Source organism: Melanerpes formicivorus, unplaced genomic scaffold (genome assembly GCF_026170545.1).
Source record: "Melanerpes formicivorus ecotype bairdi unplaced genomic scaffold, bMelFor1.0.p_v2 SCAF_1, whole genome shotgun sequence".
NCBI lineage: Eukaryota > Metazoa > Chordata > Aves > Piciformes > Picidae > Melanerpes > Melanerpes formicivorus.
Genome location: NW_027142353.1, coordinates 38458205 through 38480256, shown reverse-complemented (window position 1 = coordinate 38480256; position 22052 = coordinate 38458205). Strand labels below are relative to the sequence as shown.

The window sequence follows — 22052 nt, the reverse complement described above, 5'->3', positions numbered from 1 at the left end:
GGTATACACAACTAGCTTATGTTTGTTATCTATCCAATGGCATTATTTAGACTTATTATTTTCCTTTTTACACCCAATGGTGATTTATTTACATTCTACTACTTTCTGTTCAGGATCTGTGGAAAATTTTCCAGGCACAGCCTGAAACTACCACAATCTGCTTTCTCCATTGATGTCCTTTACTTCAGCAAACAAGCTAATAAACAGAACTCAGGGGAGAGATCAGAACAAATCAAGTTCCTCAGAAACTTTAAGGCTAAACACAGACTCACTCACAGAATGCCAGGTTGGAAGTGCCCCCAAGGATCATCTGGTCCAACCTTTCTAAGTGATAGCATAATTTAAATGAGATGGCCCAATACCCTGTCAAGCTGTGGTGGTAGGGCTAAACAGGCCCAGCATAAACCCAGACATGCCCTGATGTGTCTAGACATGGTCCCCATCCCTCTCCTCCCCCTCCTTCTTACAGGAGTTGGGGTAATGAGAGAAAAGGAACAAAAGGTAGCCCCAAAATGTCTGGTAAACAAGTCTCCTTTTGGGATAAGGGCATATGCACTGGCCACTGCTTCTCCCCAGCCAGGCTTATGTTTCTGCCTTTTATGGCCACAGTCTGGCAGAATTCCTTTTCATTGGGTAAATGTTTGCTGGCTTTGGTTGCCCTATTGGCCCAACTGAATCTCAGGCAAGTGATAAATATAGGCTGATTTTGCATTCACCTGGCTTTGCCTTGGCCTTGCCTGCTTGAAGCTGCCTGGTCCAGAGCCTGGGATAGAAGCCATAAGCCTACTCAGTGCACACCCAGAAACCACGAGCTGTTGGATCCAAGCCTCGCTTCCACTTGCAACTAGAATTTGAGCCATGCCTCAGTTTACCCAGGGAAATGCAAGAGCCCGTCGCACTAATCGTGCCGTAACCAGCCCGCCGTCCTGCTGGAGCCACACCAGCCATCAAGACTGCATGGCCTTCCTGCTGGCAACCAGCCATGCTTGGCACACGAGAGCACCCCAAAAAGCCTCAATGGCTGTACACAGCAGCAGCCCCCCTATGTGGGGTAGAACCTTTTGTGAGTAATTAATTCATTGCCTCCTTGTCTTAACAGTTCTTGTTGAGTCTCCCCCCCCCATAGTTGAGTGCCATTTTGCATTGGGGAATCCTCTCTTTCCCTCTCATTCCTCCCAGTTTGCTTAAAATTGTTATATTTGCCTAAATACTGTACATTACCACTGTAAATATATATTCCAACTGTACATCAAACCTATTTAATAGTTTTAGGCAAATGTTCATATTAATAAACATTACTAATATTTTTATTTATATCCATATTTGTCATATTAATTTCATAAATTCATAACAAGCTGAGTCTTAAAACTATTCAATGTAGGGGAATCTTCACTGCTTCCCTTAGGAGATTATGCCAATATCTAAATGTTTTCACAGTGAAAAATTTTCTTCTGGATCCCAACAGGAACCTTCCCAGGAGTAACTTGTACCCATTACCCCTTTTTTCCCCTTTTCTCTGTCCTCCTGGCAGTCACCCTTTACACACTGTGGGATGATGCTATCTTCCACATGTCTGATGGCACATCATAGAACTGTAAAATGGTTTGGATTGGAAGGAACCTTTAATGGTCATCTACTCCAACCCTAAGGAGGGTCATGCCAGATTTATATTGCTCATATGTTTAGAAGGAACTTGCAGTGCAATCAAGTAGCTATGACAGACAGTTGCTTTTTTCATACTTTGTATTTGCCTGTCAAGTATATAATAATATACTTGAGAGTGACTGCCCATTGGAATGGGCTGCCCGGGGAGGTGGTGGAATCACCATCACTGGAGGTGTTCAGGAGACTTGACAGGGTGCTTGGTTGCATGGGTTAGTTGATTAGGTGGTGTTGGATGATAGGTTGGACGCGATGATCTTGAAGGTCTCTTCCAACCTGGTTTATTCTATTCTATTCTATAATCATTCACAGCAGAGAAAGGACAAGGAACCAGTTCCAACCCCCACACTAATGTAGACTATTCTCACCTATCATTGAGCTTCTTCATCCTTGTATGGCCAGAAATGAAAAGACTATTTGAATGCATCAACTATATTAGAATATAATCTAAACTTTTTTTTGAAAGTACTGTCAAGTGCCAGTCCCTCCTGGGAGTGTAAACCACTTCTCTGTCTCAAATCAGCTATACACAGACAAGACTGCCAGGAGTTGAGGTCACCACTAGCATTTTTTATGTCAATATTCAACAGTCCATAGCACTGCTGGGCCAGTTAAAATTTGGAGCTCCTTCTTGTTTATAGCTCTATGCTTCACCAAGAGTCAAAATATGTACTTGACCTATGCTGCAGGCCTTCCAAGTTCGAACAGGAACAAAGCCGTAGCTTCCTTCTGTCCTCAAGCCAATATATTACCTAGGTATGAGCCAAGTGTTCATTGCTGAACAGGTTTATGAGCACAGCCAGCAGGAATAGTGAAAATATGGCACGCAACAATGTTTTACACAGATGACTGCATCTCCCTTTCACCTCATTTCCCATGCATTATTTGCTTTTTCAGAACAGATGCTCCTTTGGGCTAGGGATTGGCTTTTCAGCTGTTTGTACAGCCTGCAGGGCAGCAGAGCTCTGACCACAGCTAACGCTTCAGGGCATTCTCTAGGGAGAAGGTACTGAGTCACAGGACAAATATTCAATGGCCTCACCCTGTTTGGTTCAACCCTTTTACCCCAAACACTGCCCACACCATTCCCCTTTGTATTCAATCACTGAAACTAGGGTGTGTTAGGAGACTTTACAAATCAGCTCAGACCAATAAGTCACTGTGGAAACAGACAGGACCTCAGGCCTCTCAACTGTGTCAGCCTTCCTACCTGCTTGTTTGACTCTCAGATCCATAACTCAATAGCATCACATAAGCAGGATAGAGACGGAGGCATGGATCCACCATGGCTCTATACTCATTAAATGACACCCATGGCCAATGCAGCTGGAAGCAAAAGCCAGAGACCTTGCTCCCCACTCTCCTTGCTGCCTATAGAAATTAGCATACCTTAACATCACCAGCTCAACAGACCTTCTAGGCTTTGGAGATAACTATGCTTGCTAACAAAGGTACAGATGTGCTCCCAATTCACCCAGTATTTCCTCTACAAATCACCTGATAGAGTTTATATGGTAAGAAGGGATAGAAGGTCATAGCAGCTGGCTTACAAATTACTTTTACCTTCTCACCTTGGCATTGCTTGACCTTTGTTAGCTTGGCTTACTTTCCTGTTCAAGAGGGGTAGTTAGTCTCTCAATCCCATCTTTTGAGGGACATAAGTATTAAAGCTATTCCCTGACATTCACCAACCACAAATAAAGCAGCAGATTTCTATTGCCAGAGAAAGTATTAGTTCTAGATCTTGGTAGGAAAAAAAATTCTTTTAAAAATGCTGTGTTCACTGAAACATCACAGACCTGTTGCAAAAACAACTGCTGAGATTATGAATGGCAATTTTTACATAGCAGCACTTGAGAATTCAAGCGGCAGTGAGCAAGCCCTAGCAGTAATATCAAACTGAATCACAGAATATCTTTGGTTGGAAGAGACATTCAAGATCATCTTCAACCCAGCACTGCAAGATCACCACTAAACCATGTTCCTAAGCACCAGGCCCACACACTGTTTACACTCCATCAGGGATGGGTGACTCCATCACTGCCCTGGGCAGACTATTGTAATGATTGATAACCCTTTCAGTGAAGAAACACTTCCTAATATCCAGCGTAAGACTACTTACATTGTGTAGGCCTGTTTCCCTGCTAAACATTAGATTTAGATTTTGGCTTACTTTGAGAGGAATCATGGAGAAAGACTGCAACCGTGGTTTTCCACTGGTACGTATGCATCCCAGCACACCCCAACAGGATTAAAAGCCAACAGCTGATTCTATACCAGCTACCCAGTCAGCAGAAAGGCTCACCAAATTGTCATTACATTTTGTTCCTTCTTGGTGACCAAAGAACTAGTAGGCATCCAGACAGATTCAGATTGCAGGCTCAGTTGCCAAGCTTGCAATTCTAGAAAATACAGTAACAGTTTCATGTCTTCTGGAGTCCCTCAGTGGTCTGTTAAAATGCCAGTTAGCTTATGATACAGTTTTCAGAGTGAAACAGCCTAAAGTTATAATAAAGCTAGTGCTTGTTTCTTCTACAGGAACATTAAACTCAAGAAAATGAAGGTACATAGGTAAAAGGAACTCACTCTAAAATCCTCTTTAAAATAAGCCTGCCTTCCCCCTTCCCATTACTTAATGTGATTTTTCTACTATGTCTAGGTTAAATATTTTTCATGGCAAGATGACAGATCTTTCATCCCATTAGGACACTAAGTACATGCAGTACACTGTCTGGCACAATGCAGGCAAAGAGAAAATTTACACATGTACTGATTGGGCTGTTTCTCCCCAGCTCTGAAACATCTGATAATGGGCTAAATCACATGGTAGCACTCTAAGGCAGGAAATCTGCTCTGATATAATTAGTCCCCTGCCAACCTTCTTATCACCAAATGCATAGTGGTTATCTTGTGCTTTGTAGGCTAGTAGCTCATTGCATGTTAGTGTGAAGTGATCATGGCTTCTGTTTCTTTTTTAAAATGGCACCTAGCAATATATACTGGTACCTAAAATTGCTCAGCTGCACCTCTCCTCAGTGTCTCTTAATTCATTGCCATGCACACCATATTCATAGTCCGTATTACAAACCACCACAAAATTTGTAAGATGTGACAAGAGTGCCTATGTGGTGTTAGTCCATTCTGGGATTTGTTTTTTTTTTTCAAACTAAGAAGTAATTGACTCAAGGGTCTATCTTTGGCTCAAGGAGACAAATTCATTAGCTTCTCACATCCCCCGTTCTGAACCCATGAAAAAAGCGCCCCAAGAAAGGTGGCAACATAGAGGCTTTTTGAAGCCTGATAACACCACCCTATCTACAAATGCATTTCCAAAAGCTCCCTCCTGCAAATGAAATGCCAAATGAGTGAAGAAGGTGGAAGGAGAGACACTTTTGAGGAATTTATCCTCAGTTCTATTTGCTGCAAACAGAACAACAAACCCGAAACCAACAAAAAGATTACAAATTATTTAGGTTCTGGGTTACCTTCCAAACACTGCCCAGATAAACTTTTTGTAGTATCACTCATACAAGTGCAGGAGTAAAAAGGCATTAGATCAGGTATTATGAGTGTCAGACTTGCTGATTAGATTTTTATTTTTCTGTCCTCAATGGCTGTTTCCCAATCTCAATGAAGTTTTACATGGCAAAGGAGTAATTGTTTGAACACTCCACTTTGCGTGAGCATGCCTCTTTAGTTTGCATGTATCTAGATCGGAAAAAAGTCTGCCTGGCATTTGTAAGAGAACTCCAGCCAAAACACTTGTAATGGGCAGCCCCATGCTGGAAATAGGGATTATTCCTTTTGCATGGTAAATGCACACTTCCAAAAAAAAAAAAATTCAGTTACTATTTGATTGGTTTAAGCAATGTAATTTTCAACTGATGGAGTGCTACACTACGAAGAATAAAGCAAATTAATGGGGCTGCACAACCTTTCTCCATCCATGCTATCATAGTAACTTATCAGCAACACCTCTTTAATTCTTGCCGTTGGGTTTTCTTTGGCTAATGAGTTCCTGAGTAGGTAGACATAAAAAAAAAAGGCAGTCTAGTTCTGTTCATAGTCATGTGCGTTCTTCCATTTTATGCCTAGGTCTACTAACAATACCCTGATGAATTAATCATAGAATAGAATCATAAAATGGTCTGGGTTGGAAGGGACCTCTGAAGGTCATCTAGTCCAACCCCCTCTGCAGTAAGCAGGGGCATTTCAGCTAGCATCTTGTTTTTGGATCCTTGAATAGCTAACAAGGCTGCAGTCAGCTCAAGTCTTGATAACTAACACAAACTGACATTTATTCTGAAGTCAGAAGGGGAAACAGGCACATCCGTGCCTGAGCATTAGAATGAAGGAGTCACATGCCAGGTGTGATATAAGTCAATTGATTTTGGAGAGAAAGCAGGCAGCTCTGCTGTCCAATGGAATACAGTCTCCACCAGAACCAGAAAACAAAACTATGATCCCAACTTCTGTGCTAAGCAAGTGTCTGTGAAACAGTGACCAGATTAACTCTACTATACATCATTTCTCTCATAGAAGATGGCCACGTGTAGCGTGGACTGCATGCTGTGCCCAAATTTCACTTAAACTATATATGAATTCTGATGATGAAAGACTCCATCTCTGTATGTTTATCTACTATGGCACCTGCAGTTAGCACTCATTTATACTGCACTGTTAAGTTTGGATTAAGCTTGATTTTACAAGCAATATGTTACAAATCATGTCATTAGATACTCCCTAGGCAGGCGTACAGAATAGGTACATTTGCTTAAGCACTTTTTTCTCTATATGAAGGCTCAGATTTATTCTATTCAGGACATCTGTAGCAAGACTGTTGAGGTTTGAATATGGGAGGTAGCAATCTTTAAAGGTCTATCAGCCTTTGGTTTCTGTTTGCTTCCACTTGTTTTGTTTCTGTAACAGCCTTCCACCGTTTTGTTTGCTTGTTTTAAAAAGGGGCCACAAAGATGATCTGGGGGCTGGAGCATGTCTCCTATCTTCAGAGGCTGAGAAAGTTGGGCCTGTTCAGCCTGGAGAAGAGAAAACTCTAGAGATGTAGCAGCCTTCCAGTATTTGAAGGGGGCTACAGGATAGCTGGAGAGAGACTTTTTACAAAGGCATGTAGTGACAGGTCAAGGACTAATAGCTTCACACTGGAAGAAGCTAGTTTTAGATTAAACACTACAACTAAATTCTTCCCCATGAGGGTATCAAGGCACTGGAACAGGTTGCCTAAAGTTACTCTGACCCTAGAAATGTTCAAAGCCAGGTTGGATCACACCTTGAGCAACCTGGTCTGGTAGGAGATGTCCCTGCCCATGGCAAGGGCTTAGAACTAAATTATCTTTAAAGGTGCTTTCCAGTGCAAACCATTCTATCATGCTATTTCCATGGAGGTTCCCCAATCCTCCCTTTTTTCATATACAACCCAAGTATATCTGCCATGGAAAATAACAAAACTTCACAACAAAGGGACAGCTATCCTGGGACTATGGACCCTTGGTATTAGAGACTTGATGGGGTGCTTGGTTGCATGGTTTAGTTGATTAGGTGGCGTTGGATAATAGGTTAGACATGATGATCTTGAAGGTCTCTTCCAACCTGGTCTGGTCTATTCTATTCTATTGTCAGCCTGGACAACAGTATAGGATGACATAATCTGGGGAAGAGAGGTTGCTAGAAAGTATGAGTATGTGCATTCACTTATAGGTTCTGCCAAACAGCATTCCCAGTACTAAGACTTATCTGTTTGATTTTTCAGTGAAACCGTTCAAAACAATTCTTAGTCTTTTACAATAAATGAACCTATGCAAATTTTATCATCACTAAGGTTAAACTTTATTTCAGTTTATAAAGCTTTGCTCCCATCATAAGCAAACTCCTTGTTGACACATATATATGACCCAAAAGTTACAAGAATTAAGCATGCTTCAAAGCAAGTTAAGGGTTTATAAATGTGTTTTAATAATAACTTCCACATGAATTTTTTACTTTATTTTCTTATTAATTGCATTTTGCTTATTACTAATTTGAATCCACTAGGGATTAAGGATAACATCAGAACCCTGAGCAGAACTTCGGAATCATGTTGCTCTGACAGGATCTTAACGTATCTACATTTAGAGAAAGTTAGTGTGGCATTCCTGATCCAGAGTTTCAGCAAACTTTCAAAAAGAAAAAGCAGTGTTGATCAGAAGGGATGATGGCCAGCCTAGGAGGCCTCAGTCAGACAAAGAGCCATTCTGTTTATTGGTCAGAAGAGAATGTAGAGCACATAGATGCATACTGTGCTCTTGCCTTGCCTGTAAGCCTGTGTTATTTTTTCATTCATTCATAGATATCCAAATGTTTATCATGAAGTAGTGAAAATGTTAAAAGGTGTTTATAAAGAAGGAGATGGAGAACTGGTAAAATTAATATTTTGGCAGAAATATAGCTTTTGATGAGTCCCCAGGTATTGAATGGCAATGTAAAAGAGTGATACTTCATAATTATGGAGTTGCAATTGGTGCCTAACTACACAGACACTATCAAGCTGCTACAATCATTTGAGTGGATGCAGAGGACAAAGTTTGAAAGTTGATAGAACTTTTGGAAAAAATACCCTGGGGGTCACGTATTAAAAACAGGTGATTTTCAGAAGCAAGAAAGGTAGCTTTGACAGCATCTCTAAACTCTATCTTCGTCGGCCCTTTAAACTTGAACTGGCACCCACGTTCAAAACCATCTCCACCAGGAACCTTGTCTTTGTTAAGCTCACCTTGTGGTATCTATCAGCAAAGTATTTTATGAAGATTTTCAAAAGGTATTCTGGCAAGTCATTGAACACCATTTTGACAGTACAGCGGTCTGGTTCCGCAGTACAAATATTCAGCTCACCTCAGTATCTTAAATATATCCCGTCCTAAGAAACAAAAAGTTTCCCTTCTGACAGCCTACGATACAGAGAAAATTTGTTGAAAAGTGACTTTAAATAATATCTGTTAAGTTGACCAGAATCAAAGCACTATTTTCACCAGGGTTTCAACAGCCAAGCACTCCCACTGAACACTGAGTGTATGTAGCATGCAGCAGAATTAGAACCCCTATGTGTTTCGGGTTTTTTTGTTGTTTTGGGGTTTGTGGGTTTGGAGGTTTTTTGTTTGTTTTGTTTCATGTTTTTTTCAGTGCCACACCAATGTATGTATTAAAAGGGTTTGGCACATGGCAGTCACCACCCACCACACAAACGAATCTACATCAGAATTTCCTCTATCATCACTCTCCTTCAGTTTACACAGTGAGCAAACAATTCCAAAGATAGCCCAAAGGCATTTCCAGGAGGTTCTGCTGGGAAGGGTTAATAGCCACAGCAGGGAACCCTGTCACAAAGGCAACCACAACAGCTTTCTGCTTCAGACACACTGGTGCCAGGGGCCAGTCACCCAAATACAGTCCAGAACTTCATAGGCACTGAAGTTCTGTTCCCTATTACTGTCTCCAGAAAGAGCCTGAAACTCTGTTAATTCTGAACTACAAAACAGTTAGGAAATTCAATTCGATACCCAAACTCATCTGGAGCAGGCTATATCAGAGATTCCTAGACAAGAAGGAAGGAAAAAACCAAAATCAGTATGAAGTACGCTGAAAATAGCCTCTAGTCCTGACAAGCTGTCCCTCAGCTCTTCCATTTCCTATCAGTTTTCCCCTTCTCAGTAACATGCCATTCAGGGGCTGGCAGCAGCTCTTGGGATAATGGAGCAAAGAGAGGAATCTTCCTGCACTAGGAATAAAATAGGATGTATTTCCTTGCATCACATCCTCTTGTCATCTGAAATTTCATCACCCTTTTGCCCATTAGAAGAAAACTACCATATCCACTTTCCTTTGGGACACTGTACACAAAACCATGTGGTTCTTAAATCTATGAGCCTGATTCAGATCAACAAAAAAGGAACCTCAGGACAGGGCAAGAACTTATTGCAGCATTCAAAGAATTTAGGCTGCTGGGCTAGTCTAATAAACACAGCTTTATCACAAGTAAGCAATACTAAGAGCTGTTACCAGCAAAGGGACTCCATCAGGTGATTTGTAAAATTCCACTAGGAAGTTGCTCAAAGAGGCTTTTGTCACATTACCAGTATGTCCACAGTCCATGAACATGGCATAATTAGAACACCTTTTAAACCTCAGAATTTATTCTAAAGGGAAAGAGATTACATTAAAAGGCTTCTGTTATATACACATACAAACAACACTTTGTCAGTGTGAGATGTTTGTGTGAAGACATTTGATCACAGCTCTTGGGATCTTTCAAGTCTGCAAGGCTGTAGAACTCTAAAATATATTGCATCTCCTTGGCTGGAGATATAATGCAGGTAGTGTTTTAAAATGTACTGAATTTTCAGTATTCAGTCAAGCTAGAAGGGGCAGCAAGAAGACCTCCACTCTGGACTTCTGGTGGGTGGACTTCAGGTTACTGAAGGAACTAACTCAGAAGGTTCCTTGGAAAACAGCACTTAAAAACAAAGGGGTCCAGGAGAGATGTACCTACTTCAAGGAAGAACTCTTGAAGGTGCAGGAACAGGCTGTGCCAATGTACCGGAAGAAGAGCTGCTGGGGCAAACAGCCAGCCTAGATGGGCAATGAATTTTTAATAGAACTAAGGGAAAAAAGAGGGTGTATCATCTTTGGAAGAAAGGTGAGGCAACCCATAGAATGTTTAAGGATGTTGCTAGGTCATGTAGGAAGAAAATTAGGGAGACAAAAGCACATTTGGAGCTTAGACTGGCCTCTGCTGTGAAGGACAACAAAAAGTCCTTCTATAAATACATTAACAGCAAGAGGAAGGGCAAGGACAACCTCCACTCCTTGGTGGACATGGAGGGAAACATTGTATCAAAGGATGAGGAAAAGGCAGAGGTACTTAACACCTTCTTTGCCTGAATTTTTACTAGCAGGACAGAATGTTTTCCAGACAGCTGGCCTGCAGAGATGGCAGAAGGAGTAAGGGAGCTGCATAGTTTCCCTCGGTTCCAGGAGGGGGTAGCTGGAGCTCTCCTCAGACACTTGGATCCCCACAAGTCCATGGGGCCAGATGGGATCCATCCTAGGGTGCTGAGAGAGCTGGCAGATGAGCTGGCCAAGCCACTATCCATCATTTTTCAGCAGTCCTGGCTCACAGGAGAGGTCTCAGATGACTGGAAGCTGGCCAATGTAATGCCCATCCACAAGGGCTGGTTGGATGAGCCAAGGAATTATAGGTCTGTCAGCCTGACCTCAGTGCCAGGCAAGATTATAGAACAGGTCATCTTGAGTGCAATCACACAGCACTTACAGGATGGCTAAGGGATCAGGCCCAGCCAACATTGGTTTAGGAAGGGCAGGTCCTGCCTGACCAACCTGATCTCCTTCTATGATCATGTGACCTGATTGGTGGATGTGGGGAGGCCTGTTGATGTAGTCTACCTGGACTTCAGCAAGGCCTTTGACACTGTCCCCCACAGCAAACTGCTGGCCAAGCTGTCAGCCCATGGCTTGGATGGGATCACACTGCGATGGGTTAGGAACTGGCTGGATGGCTGAGCCCAGAGAGTGGTGGTGAATGGTGCCACATCCAGCTGGCAGCCAGTCACTAGTGGTGTGCCCCAGGGATCAGTGCTGGGCCCTGTGCTCTTTAACATCTTTATTGATGATCTGGATGAGGGCATTGAGTCCATCATCAGTAAATTTGCGGATGACACCAAGCTGGGGGCAGGTGTTGATCTGCTGGATGGTAGAGAGGCTTTGCAGAGGGATCTTGACAAGCTGGACAGATGGGCAGAATCCAATGGCATGAGATTTAATACATCCAAGTGCCGGGTTCTGCACATTGGCCACATCAACCCCATGCAGTGCTACAGGCTGGGGTCAGAGTGGCTGGAGAGCAGCCAGGCAGAGAGGGACCTGGGGGTGCTGGTCGATGGTAGGCTGAACATGACCCTGTAGTGTGCCCAGGTGGCCAGGAGGGCCAATGGCATCCTGGCCTGCATCAGGAACAGTGTGGCCAGCAGGAGCAGGGAGGTCATTCTGCCCCTGTACACTGCACTGGTTAGGCCACACCTCGAATACTGTGTCCACTTCTGGGCCCCTCAGTTTAGGAAGGATGTTGACTTGCTGGAACAAGTCCAGAGAAGGGCAACAAAGTTAGTGAGGGGCTTGGAACACAAGCCCTATGAGGAGAGGCTGAGGGAGCTGGGGTTGCTTAGCCTGGAGAAGAGGAGACTCAGGGGTGACCTTATTGCTGTCTACAACTACCTTAAGGGAGGTTGTAGACAGGCAGAGGTTGGTCTCTTCTCCCAGGCAACCAGCACCAGAACAAGAGGACATAGTCTCACGCTGTGCCAGGGGAGATTTAGGCTAGAGGTTAGGAGGAAGTTTTACACAGAGAGAGTGATTGCCCATTGGAATGGGCTGCCCAAGGAGGTGGTGGAGTCACTGTCATTGGAGGTGTTCAGGAGGATACTTGCTAGGGTGCTTGGTTGCATGGTTTAGTTGATTAGGTGGTATTGGATGCTAGGTTGGACACAATGATCTTGAAGGCCTCTTCCAACCTGGTCTATTCTATTCTATCCATGTGCCACATGTATACAGAAAAATGAGTTTCAGATGCAAGCTTCCAGCTTCCCAGAAGTTATAATATTCAAAAACCAGAAGACACATTTCATTGTAGAAACAAACATGCTGATTACAGGCTGCTACAACCTTCAGTCCCTCACATTTTCCACCACACTCTGTTGAACTAGAATTACAGAGTTATTCAGACAAAAATACTTGTTGACAACTCTTTCAGACCATGACTGAGAGGGGTTTTTTTGATTTTCTGTTCCAGGAAGGATTCATTTCCCCAGATACTGTTTTCAAACTCAAATCTACAATTACTTTCCCTGAGCTCTTTCAGACCTGGCACTGATGCACCATTCCATGACTGAAGCTTGTGTTTGTCTGCCTGCAGTAAAAAAAAAAGTCGACTCTGTTACAGCAGAGTCAGTGTTCTGCTTTTCGAAGCAAGACACAAAACTATGTGGTGAAAATACCTTCTCCTCAAGCTGAATTAAAATAGTGGGGAGAAAAAGGTAAGGAAAAAAAGGGATGTTGCCTGTAATGATTTCACCTTCAGTTTTCAGTGAAGCCAATGTCTTGAGAGAAGAAGCCTTTCTAAGCAGCAAAAGCTACTGGTTTGCCTGTGGACTGAAAGGAGCAAGAGGAATAACTCAACATGCGGACCAAAGGACTTCAAGTGACAGGCTGCTATTTCATTTACTGGATAGGGTACACCTGCCTGCACAGAGGGCATTTGTCAACAGGTATTCCTCAGCAGAAGAGATATATCACAGATGCATCATGCTAGGAATAATTTCAAAAAATTTAAATAGGAAATATGTCTTTATGAGGAAGATTGCAATGAGAAAGAATCCTACAGAAGATCTATAAACATTTATTTGCACTACATCCTTCCCTTCACATTGAAAAAAAAAAAAAAAAGGATAACTACCAAAATAGCAGGCAGCTGTCTCTATTAGCTGAAACCACTATGCAACTGCTGCTCATAATGCTTCAGCCATGGATTGCAAGAACTTCTCTTGGCAATGGAGCATAGCCTGCAGCTTCAGTGCTTCACATCTGAGGTATACCTTTATTCAGGCATCCATTGTTGACTGCATCCATACAGGTTTATTTGGGGTGCTAGTGAACAGAATAGAACAGAACAGATTGGAAGAGATCTTTGAGATCATCAAGTCCAACCTATCATCCAATACCACCTAATCAACTAAACCAAGGCACCAAGCACCCCATCAAGTCTCTCCCTAAACACCTCCAGTGATGGTGACTCCACCACCTGCCTGGGCAGCCCATTCCAATGGCCAATCACTCTTCCTGTGAAGAACTTCTTCCTAACATCCAGCCTAAACCTCCCCTGGCACAGTTTGAGACTGTGTCCTCTTGTTCTGGTGCTGGTTGCCTGGGAGAAGAGACCAACCCTCAACTGGCTTACAACCACATTTCAGGTAGTTGTAGACAGCAATAAGGTCATCCCCTGAGCCTCCTCTTCTCCAGGCTAAGCAACCCCAGCTCCCTCAGCCTCTCCTCACAGGGCTTGTGCTCCAAAACCCTCATAAGCTTTGTTGCCTCTCTCTGGACACGTTCCAGCAAGTCAACATTTTTCCTAAACTAAGGGGCCCAGAACTGGACACAGGACTCAAGATGTGGCCTAACCAGTGCTGAGTCCAGGGGCAGAATGACCTCCCTGTTCCTGCTGGTCACACTGCTCCTCATACAGGCCAGGATGTCATTGGCCCTCTTGGAAGCCTGGGCACACTGCAGGCTCATGTTCAGCCTACCATTGACCAGTAGCCCCAGGTCACTTTCTGCCTGGCCGCTCTCCAGCCACTCTGAACCCAGCCTGTAGCACTGCATGGGGTTGTTGCGGCCAATGTGTAGAAAATGGCACTTAGACACGTTGAATCCCATGCTGCTGGACTCTGCCCATCTGTCCAGCCTGTCAAGGTCCCTCTGCAGAGCTCTTCTACCCTCTAACAGATCAACACCTGCCCCCACCTTGGTGTCATCTACAAACTTACTGATGATGGACTCAATATCCTAATCCAGATCATCAATAAAGATATTAAAGAGCCCAGCACTGATCCCTAGGGGACATCACTAGTGACTGGCCACCAGCTGGATGTGGCACCATTCACCACCACTCTCTGGGCTTGGCCGTCCAGCCAGTTCCTAACCCATCGCAGTGTGCTCCTGTCCAAGCTATGGGCTGACAATTTGGCCAGGAGTTTGCTGTGGGGGACAGTATCAAAGGCCTTGCTGAAGTCCAGGTAGACTACATCCACAGGCCTCCCCACATCCACCAATCAGGTCACCTGATCATAGAAGGAGATCAGGTTGGTCAGGCAGGACCTGCCCTTCCTAAACCAATGTTGGCTGGGCCTGATCCCTTGGCCATCCTGTAAGTGCTGTGTGATTGCACTCAAGATGACCTGTTCCATAATCTTGCCTGGCACTGAGGTCAGGCTGACAGACCTGTAATTCCCTGGCTCATTCAACCAGCCCTTCTTGTGGATGGGCATTACATTGGCCAGCTTCCAGTCATCTGAGACCTCTCCTGTGAGCCAGGACTGATGAAAAATGATGGATAGCAGCTTGGCCAGCTCATTGGTTCATCTGCCAGCTCTCTCAGCACCTTAGGATGGATCCCATCCAGTCCCATGGACTTGTGGGGATCCAAGCATCTAAGGATATCTCTATCTACTTCCTCCTGGATCACAGGGGAACCATACAGCTCCCTTACTCCATCTGCCAGCTCTGCAGGCCAGTTGTCCAGAAGACAAACCTATCCTACTATTAAAATTTAAGGCAAAGAAGGTGTTAAGTACCTCTGCCTTTTCCTCATCTTTTGTTACTATGTTCCCCTCCATGTCCACCAAGGAATGGAGGTTGTCCTTGTCCCTCTTCATGCTATTAATATATTTATAGAAGGATTTTTGTTGTCCTTCACAGTAGTGGCTATTCTAAGCTCCAAATGGGTTTTGGCTCTCTAATTATTTTCCTGCATGATCTAGCAACATCCTTAGACATGCCATGTGTTGCCTCACTTTTCTTCTAAAGATGATACATCCTCTTTTTATCCCTTAATTCACCCAGAAGTTCATTGCCCATCCAGGCTGGCCATCTGCCCCGGCGGCTCATCTTCCGGCACATTTCCACAGCCTCTTCCTGCGCCTTCAAGAATTCTTTCTTGAAGTAGGTCCAGCCCTCCTCGACCCCTTTGTTTTTAAGGGCTGTTTCCCAAAGTACCTTCTGAGTTAGTTACTTGAGTAACCTGACGTCCGCCCTCCCGAAGTCCAGAGTAGAGGCTTTGTTGCTGTCTCTCTTAGCTTGAGTGCATAATGAAAACTCAATTATTTCATGGTCACTGGACCCCCAACAGCCTCCAACCACCACATCTCCCACCAGCCCTTCTGTATTGGTACAAAGAAGGTCAAGCAGAGCCTTACCCCTGGTAGGCTCACGCAACAACTGGGATAAGAAGCTATCCTTGATACACTCTAAGAACCTCCTAGACTGCCTCCTCTCTGCTGTGTTAAGTTCCCACCAGATATCAGGAAGGTTAAAATCGCCCATGAGAACAAGGTCTGGTGATCTTGAGACAGCCTCTAGCTGCCTATAGAATAATTCATCAACTTCTTCATCTTGGTTGGGTGGTCTATAACAGACTCCAACCAGGATGTCTGCCTTGTTGGTCTTCCCACTAATTTTCACCCACGGGCACTCAACCTGATCATCTTTGATCTCTAGTTCCATGGCATCTAGAGCCTCCCTGATGTACAGGGCCACCCCTCCACCCCTTCTCCCTCACCTGTCTCTCCTTAAGAGCCTGTAGCCATCAATTACAGTACTCCAATCATGTGAGTCATCCCACCACATTTCTGTGATGGCAACTACATCATAGCTTTTCTGCTGTAACAGGGCTTCCAACTCCTCTTGTTTGTTACCCAAGATTTGTGCATTAGTGAACATGCACTTTAGCTGAGCTGCTGGTTTCACCTCTGACTCCAGCTTACCACCCCCAGACTCCTATCTGGGGGGACTGGTTTCAGCCCCTTCCCCCTTTGAATCTAGTTTAAAGCCCTGTCAAGCAAACCTGCCAACTCCCTTCCTAGAACCTTTTTCCCTCTGGGGGATAGGCCATTCTCATGTGCTAAGATCTTTCTCCTCCTCTGGGACAGGTGTACTCCATCTGTTGCTAGCTGACCTGGTGCCATAGAAAGTTCCCCAAGATCAAAACCCCCAAAATTCATTTGGTAGCACCAGCCTCTGAGCCACTTGTTAATTACAGCTGCTGACCTGTTCCTTTCAGTATTCCTTCCTGCAACTAAGGGTATTGATGAAAAAATTATCTGTGCCCCTGACCCCTCAACCAGTTCTCCCAGAGCCTTGAAGTCCTTTTTGATTGCCTTGGGAGCTCTGGTTGCAACACCATCATTCCCTAACTGCATAACTATTAAGGGATAGTAATCAGAGGGCTGTACCAGACTAGGGAGCCTTCTGGTAATATCCCTGACCCGGGCCCCAGGGAGGCAGCAGACTTCCCTGTGGGAAGGATCTGGCCAACATATGGGGCCCTCTGTTCCCCTCAGGAGGGAATCACCAATAACAATAACCCTCCTCTTTTTTTTCAGGGAACAAGTCCTGATGTTTGGGGTAAGCTGTTTTGCCTCAAGCAACAACTCAGATGGTGTTGTCTTCTGCCATCAGAATCACCTCACCCTCAACTTCCAGTGCCCCATACTTGTTTTGCAAGGGCAGCAGGGAAGGTGAGAGGAGGCATAGGGGTTTTACTTTATGTCTCCTAAGAGGGACCCTTATCCATTCCCTGCTGCTTTTTGGGTCACCTGCCTCTGCTAGGGGAGCCTGCAGAACCTGGTTACTCAAGTTCAACTCCCTTTCACATTCCCTTACAGTCCTAAGTCTAGTAACTTCCTCCTTCAATTCAGCTACTAGGTTACGCAGATAGTTGATCTGTTCACACCTAATGCAGGTGTTGTCTCCACTACCCTCCATTTCAAGGGCCAGGCTCCAGCACTCTCTGCAGCCAGTGCCTGGACACCTACCTGCTTATGTTTGACCTCAGTCTGGGAATCAAATCACCCAACTTATTACACACTAGTTCAGTTTGCAGAGGTTTTGGCACTTGCAAACTGAATCTTGTCTGAGGAAATCAAGCCAGATGCACACCATGCATGCATGGTTCCTTAGGGAATTTTAAGGGTCCAAATCAACAGCCTTTTAGCCAGTAGTGCACCATTTGTGTGGTAGAGGCATTTCATTCAGAGACTATGCTAAATCTCGTGCAGAGTAAAAAATCTCCAAACCACATATACAGTGGGGGCCTATAAATGGGGCCCTCAACAACAACAAGTGGTTTTATTTACTCCTACACCTTGAGTAACTCAGTATGTGAACTGTGTAGGCCCTCCCAGGACAACCCAGGGCACTAGATCCCTTACCTGACTCTTTCTTCTTCAGTTCTTTTAAGCTCTGCATCCCGTTGCAGTACCTTCATTATTGCCTCTTGCTCCTCCTGCGTTAGGAAGCTTAAGTCAAGCATCTTGTTATGTGTGCAGAGGTTGGCAAAGTGCCCAGGAAGTTCTTAAATCCTGCTGAGGAGGGTCTTGTAGTCTGCTTTAAATATACAGAAAAAGATAAGTCTTTTCCAGCAGGTTCTGAAAAGGTTGGGCCAGGTTACAGTCAAGTGGTTTAAAGAGCCCCAAATATTACTTTTTTAGCAGTATGGTATGTGCATGCTCCTCTAGATGAGAGACTTTTGGGAAAGCGTTGCATTCCTTCTTGCCATGGCACAAGTGTCTTCTCAGATTGTTTCCTCAGCTCTGCTTCCTGGAGTAACAGCTCAGTGACCCAGCACATCCAGTGTTCAAGAACAAACAAAACATACCCTAAAAAGAGACAACGAAAAACAAGCTGTAATTTCAGGGAAATAGATTATATATGCAGTTTTAATTAAAAGAAACAAGTTTTTCAGTGTGATTAAACTACTTTGTGAAGTTCAAACAGTCAGAGTCAAACCTGTTTTACAGGCCTCCTAAACAAGGGGGCCATGAAAATATATTCATTTCCAATATGACAACTCTCACTCTAAAACATAGAACCACATGTCATTCAAATGACAACATTTTAAAGTAAGTGCATTTTGAGTTGTTCCTTAAATCAGCATAACAATTTGGAGTGGAGGGAAGTGGAAAGAAAAAACCCAACCAAGAAAATAAGCCATGAATACTTACCACATTAATTTAAAGTTTAAAACAACAGTGTAGTCACAAGTTGACATTATATTCAAGGGCACAGAAGAAATCTGTGTCTGTCTTTCATACAGAGATAGACAAGAGTTAAGTGTCTCAGAAGAAAAATTCACTGCTACTTGCAGCTCTGATTCATAGCAAAGCAGTGGACAGAGTGAGGTAGCCCATTGTACATCGATGGTGTTCACCTTCTGTCAGCACCGATTTAGATCAAGACCATGAACTAACTTGGCAATGGCTAGAAGTTGGATTTTAGTTGGATTTTGTTTATGTAAAGAAAGATTGTCTGAATGCCATGAACAGAAGACTTTAAAAACAAACAAACAACAACAAAAAAAAACCCAACACAAACCACCAAACCACACCCAACCAGTCACACTAAAGCTCATGAGCTTGCCAGGCTGGTTTACACGTTAGCACATTTCCAGGACACCATTTTTTTGTCAAGTCACCAATCCAACAAAACAAAAAGACCCATTCCATTAGGAAAAATCATCGAACTTTTGGACCCCACTGCACTCCTACCAAACTGCGTGCCTTGCCCTCCACACTTGTCTTCCTACTCTGAATCTTCAAAGACTCCTTTCCCCTTTCCAGGGGATCAGAAAGGCAGCCCTAAGGAAAACCCCTGAGGAAATAATCAGAACCCTGCCAATTGCAACAATTTATTGCAGTGAGCTGAGAGGAGGCTGTAAATGTTAGAGGAATTTTTGTGCTCCAATTCAAGACTAGGGAGTGTGTTTACAAATTGGTACAATGTCTCTTCCTGCAGGACTTCATGTTCCTTCTGTAACAAAAATGTCTATGTTTATAAGAGCCTCTCACATGGTACTCAGACTAAAAACAGGTTCAAGAGCTTATTTCCTCAGAATCCCCTCAAATGGGAACTCTGTAATAGACTTTTAACCAAAATAGTCTTTCCCCCCAAAACACATGACACTCCTCACTGAAACTAGTAAACCTTTTAAACATTCTAGAAGTTGCTGGATGGAGTGAGTCAGAACTGCCAAGTTGTTTTGACTAGTTACCTTAAGGCCAAGAAGAAGGTAACCATTCATTTGAATCATTTCCCTTTCTTTTGTTCTAGCCCCTGCTTTGGGAAGTCGTTATCTATGGTCACCACAGGCTGCAATACAATTTAGTTCCCAAGATATAAATACAACTTTTACTCATAAAATTTTACCACTAATAGTATATAATTATGTCAGGAATACAATCCTATGTATTCAAATCACTATCCTACTGTGGCAATCATAGCAATAAGTGGTGTAAGCAATCTGGCAATATAAGCTTAGAGCCTGACGTGGTGGTAGGCCGTGCCTAGCATAAGTGCAGAAGTAGCTAGCAGTTTAGCAAAACAGTGCTGTGCCTGCAGCATGTAACTAAAGCAAGGTACTGGTAGCTATAAACACAGAGAGTTATTTGGGAATAACAGGACGTGCACCTGCATCAACCACCTTGCGTGTTATTAGTAGTTTGACCAATAATCTATAATAGTACGATGTGTGGTCACTCGTGGGGAATGAATGAAGCTATGCCAACGATGCTCTCCGAGTCTATATAAGCTGTAGAGGTTCCCTTAATAAATGAACAATACTAGATCATATTGGTCGTTCATATTGACTCCGTTCTCCGTCGCCGACATCCTACAGAACATATGGAATAGATGTGGAAAAAAAAAAAATCTACATAACCATCTTGAGTATATGGAAATAGTAGTCATGTGGTAACATGAACCTCACTGCTTTATCCAAACCAAACTGCGTTTACATGCAATAATTTAAAATACAGATTTGCCTCTGCCTTTTATAGGCCATGATTCCAGAGAACTATGCATTTACAAGGCAATCTCAGCTGGCAAAGACAAACCTCTTCTAAAAAAAAACAAAACAACCTCAGAGGAACAAAGAGGTGTGGGGGGTGAGGAGTCAGTTGTTATCTGGTCTAAAGTCTCTTGGTGCCTCAGGGATACAGCACCATGGATGTCATAAAGCCAGAGAAAAATAAATAAATAGCTTGAATTTAAATGTAAGCCTCAGAAGTGATAAACCTGGTGAGAGACAGAAGAGTAGCAGATGTTGTTATTGGACAGTTCTCTTTATTAGGCAGTGACTACCACAACCCTTTAGGTCTGTGTGTGCCTGCCTTAGGGCCTTGCAGACTGGCACTGTGATCTGGCAGGCAGGTTGGTGACATTGTATGGATCTAATAAGCGCTAGAGTCATGCAACAAGTCATTGTGCTCACTCCCCTGGTCACAGAGTCCAATCAGGAGATTAAAACCAGGTAGTGGCACCAGCACTAGTCAAGGGAAAGCTTCATCTAAAGATAATACTATTTCTTACAGATGTGGAAAGCAGCTGCAGCCAAGTTAATGAGTAACACCTTGACTACCCCAATACCCAGCAATATTTTGCATGTGGTTATGTTTGGTTGCCATATATCTGCTCCATGATTCTTGTTGTGATTTCTTTCTGTGAGGTTGCGGTAACAGTATTTCAAACAACCTGCCAACTTTATTTGTATTTTGAAAATTAAAGTTTTAAGTTTAAGCAGAAGTAAAGAGTGCTTACTGTAAGGCTACCAACAAACATAACAGTCTTCAATTTGTTGAGGATCTACAACACCACTCCATTTTACAAAGAGCTATGGATGTCTGTTTTGACAATCATATGGAAACTATTCACACCATCTGGTACATCAGTCAACATCCACAGCACTAATCCAAAGCCCTGGAGGCTGACTGGACAGCATGTGCGCTACTGCCCACAGGCTTATGTTGCAACCACAAAACCTGGACAGCTCTGAACTGGAATTATCAAAGATTTTTTCATGTAAGTCAGGTGACTCTCTTGCCTCAGATCAATCAAGAAAGCTGTTGTAAGAATGGCATCTTACCATGTCTTTGTGTTTAAAGAAGGGAAGAAGCGCTATACTATCAGGTTCATTTAGAAATCTAAAGAAAGAAAAAAAAAAGAAGTTGGACAGCATTTACAAAACCAGTTGCAAGCTTTATCAAAGTCTCGCAATATATAAACTAATAAAACTAGTTCCCTAAATCAGCCTTCCCCAAAAGAACAGTTTGCAAGGGCTGAGCATACCATCATTCCATAGAGCAGTTTCTGCAACTCAGGTTGCACTTCCGTCTTGTTTACAATCAGCTGCAAGATACCACCTATAGAACCATAGAATCATTTAGGCTGGAAAATACCCTTAAGAACATCAAGTCCAACCATTAACCTACCACTACCAAATCTGCTGCTAAACCATATGCCTTAGCACCACATCTGTCTTTTAAGTACCTCCAGGAATGGCAATTCCACCTCTTCCCTAGGCAGCCTGTTTCAGGGCTTGACAACCCTTTCAGTGAAGAAACTTTTCTTATGTCCAACCTAAACCTCCCAGCACAATTTGATATTTCTTCTTGTCCTATAACTTGTCACTTCAGAGAACAAACCAAACACCACCTTACTACAACCTCTTTTCAGGTAGTTGTAGAGAGTGATGAAGTTTCCTTTCTGCTTCTTTTTCTTCA

At 43.4% G+C, this 22052-nt stretch overlaps 1 protein-coding gene across 12 annotated transcripts in view; it reads right to left on the bottom strand.

The window, feature by feature from the left end:
- Positions 1 to 22052, bottom strand: part of SYTL2 (synaptotagmin like 2) — an 84568-nt gene that overhangs the window by 34346 nt on the left and 28170 nt on the right. For 10 of the 12 annotated variants that reach the window (XR_010987577.1, XM_068140371.1, XM_068140323.1 and 7 more), the window contains one exon: positions 17709 to 18155. Coding sequence is in view for 11 of the 12 variants with exons in the window: in XM_068140371.1 (XP_067996472.1) it covers positions 17709 to 17809 (101 nt within the window). In the remaining variant the exon portion in view is untranslated. Of the gene's footprint in view, positions 1 to 17708; positions 18156 to 18500; positions 18519 to 21415; positions 21449 to 22052 lie in introns of those variants that run through there. The other 2 variants (XM_068140354.1, XM_068140379.1) reach the window with 2 other exon arrangements.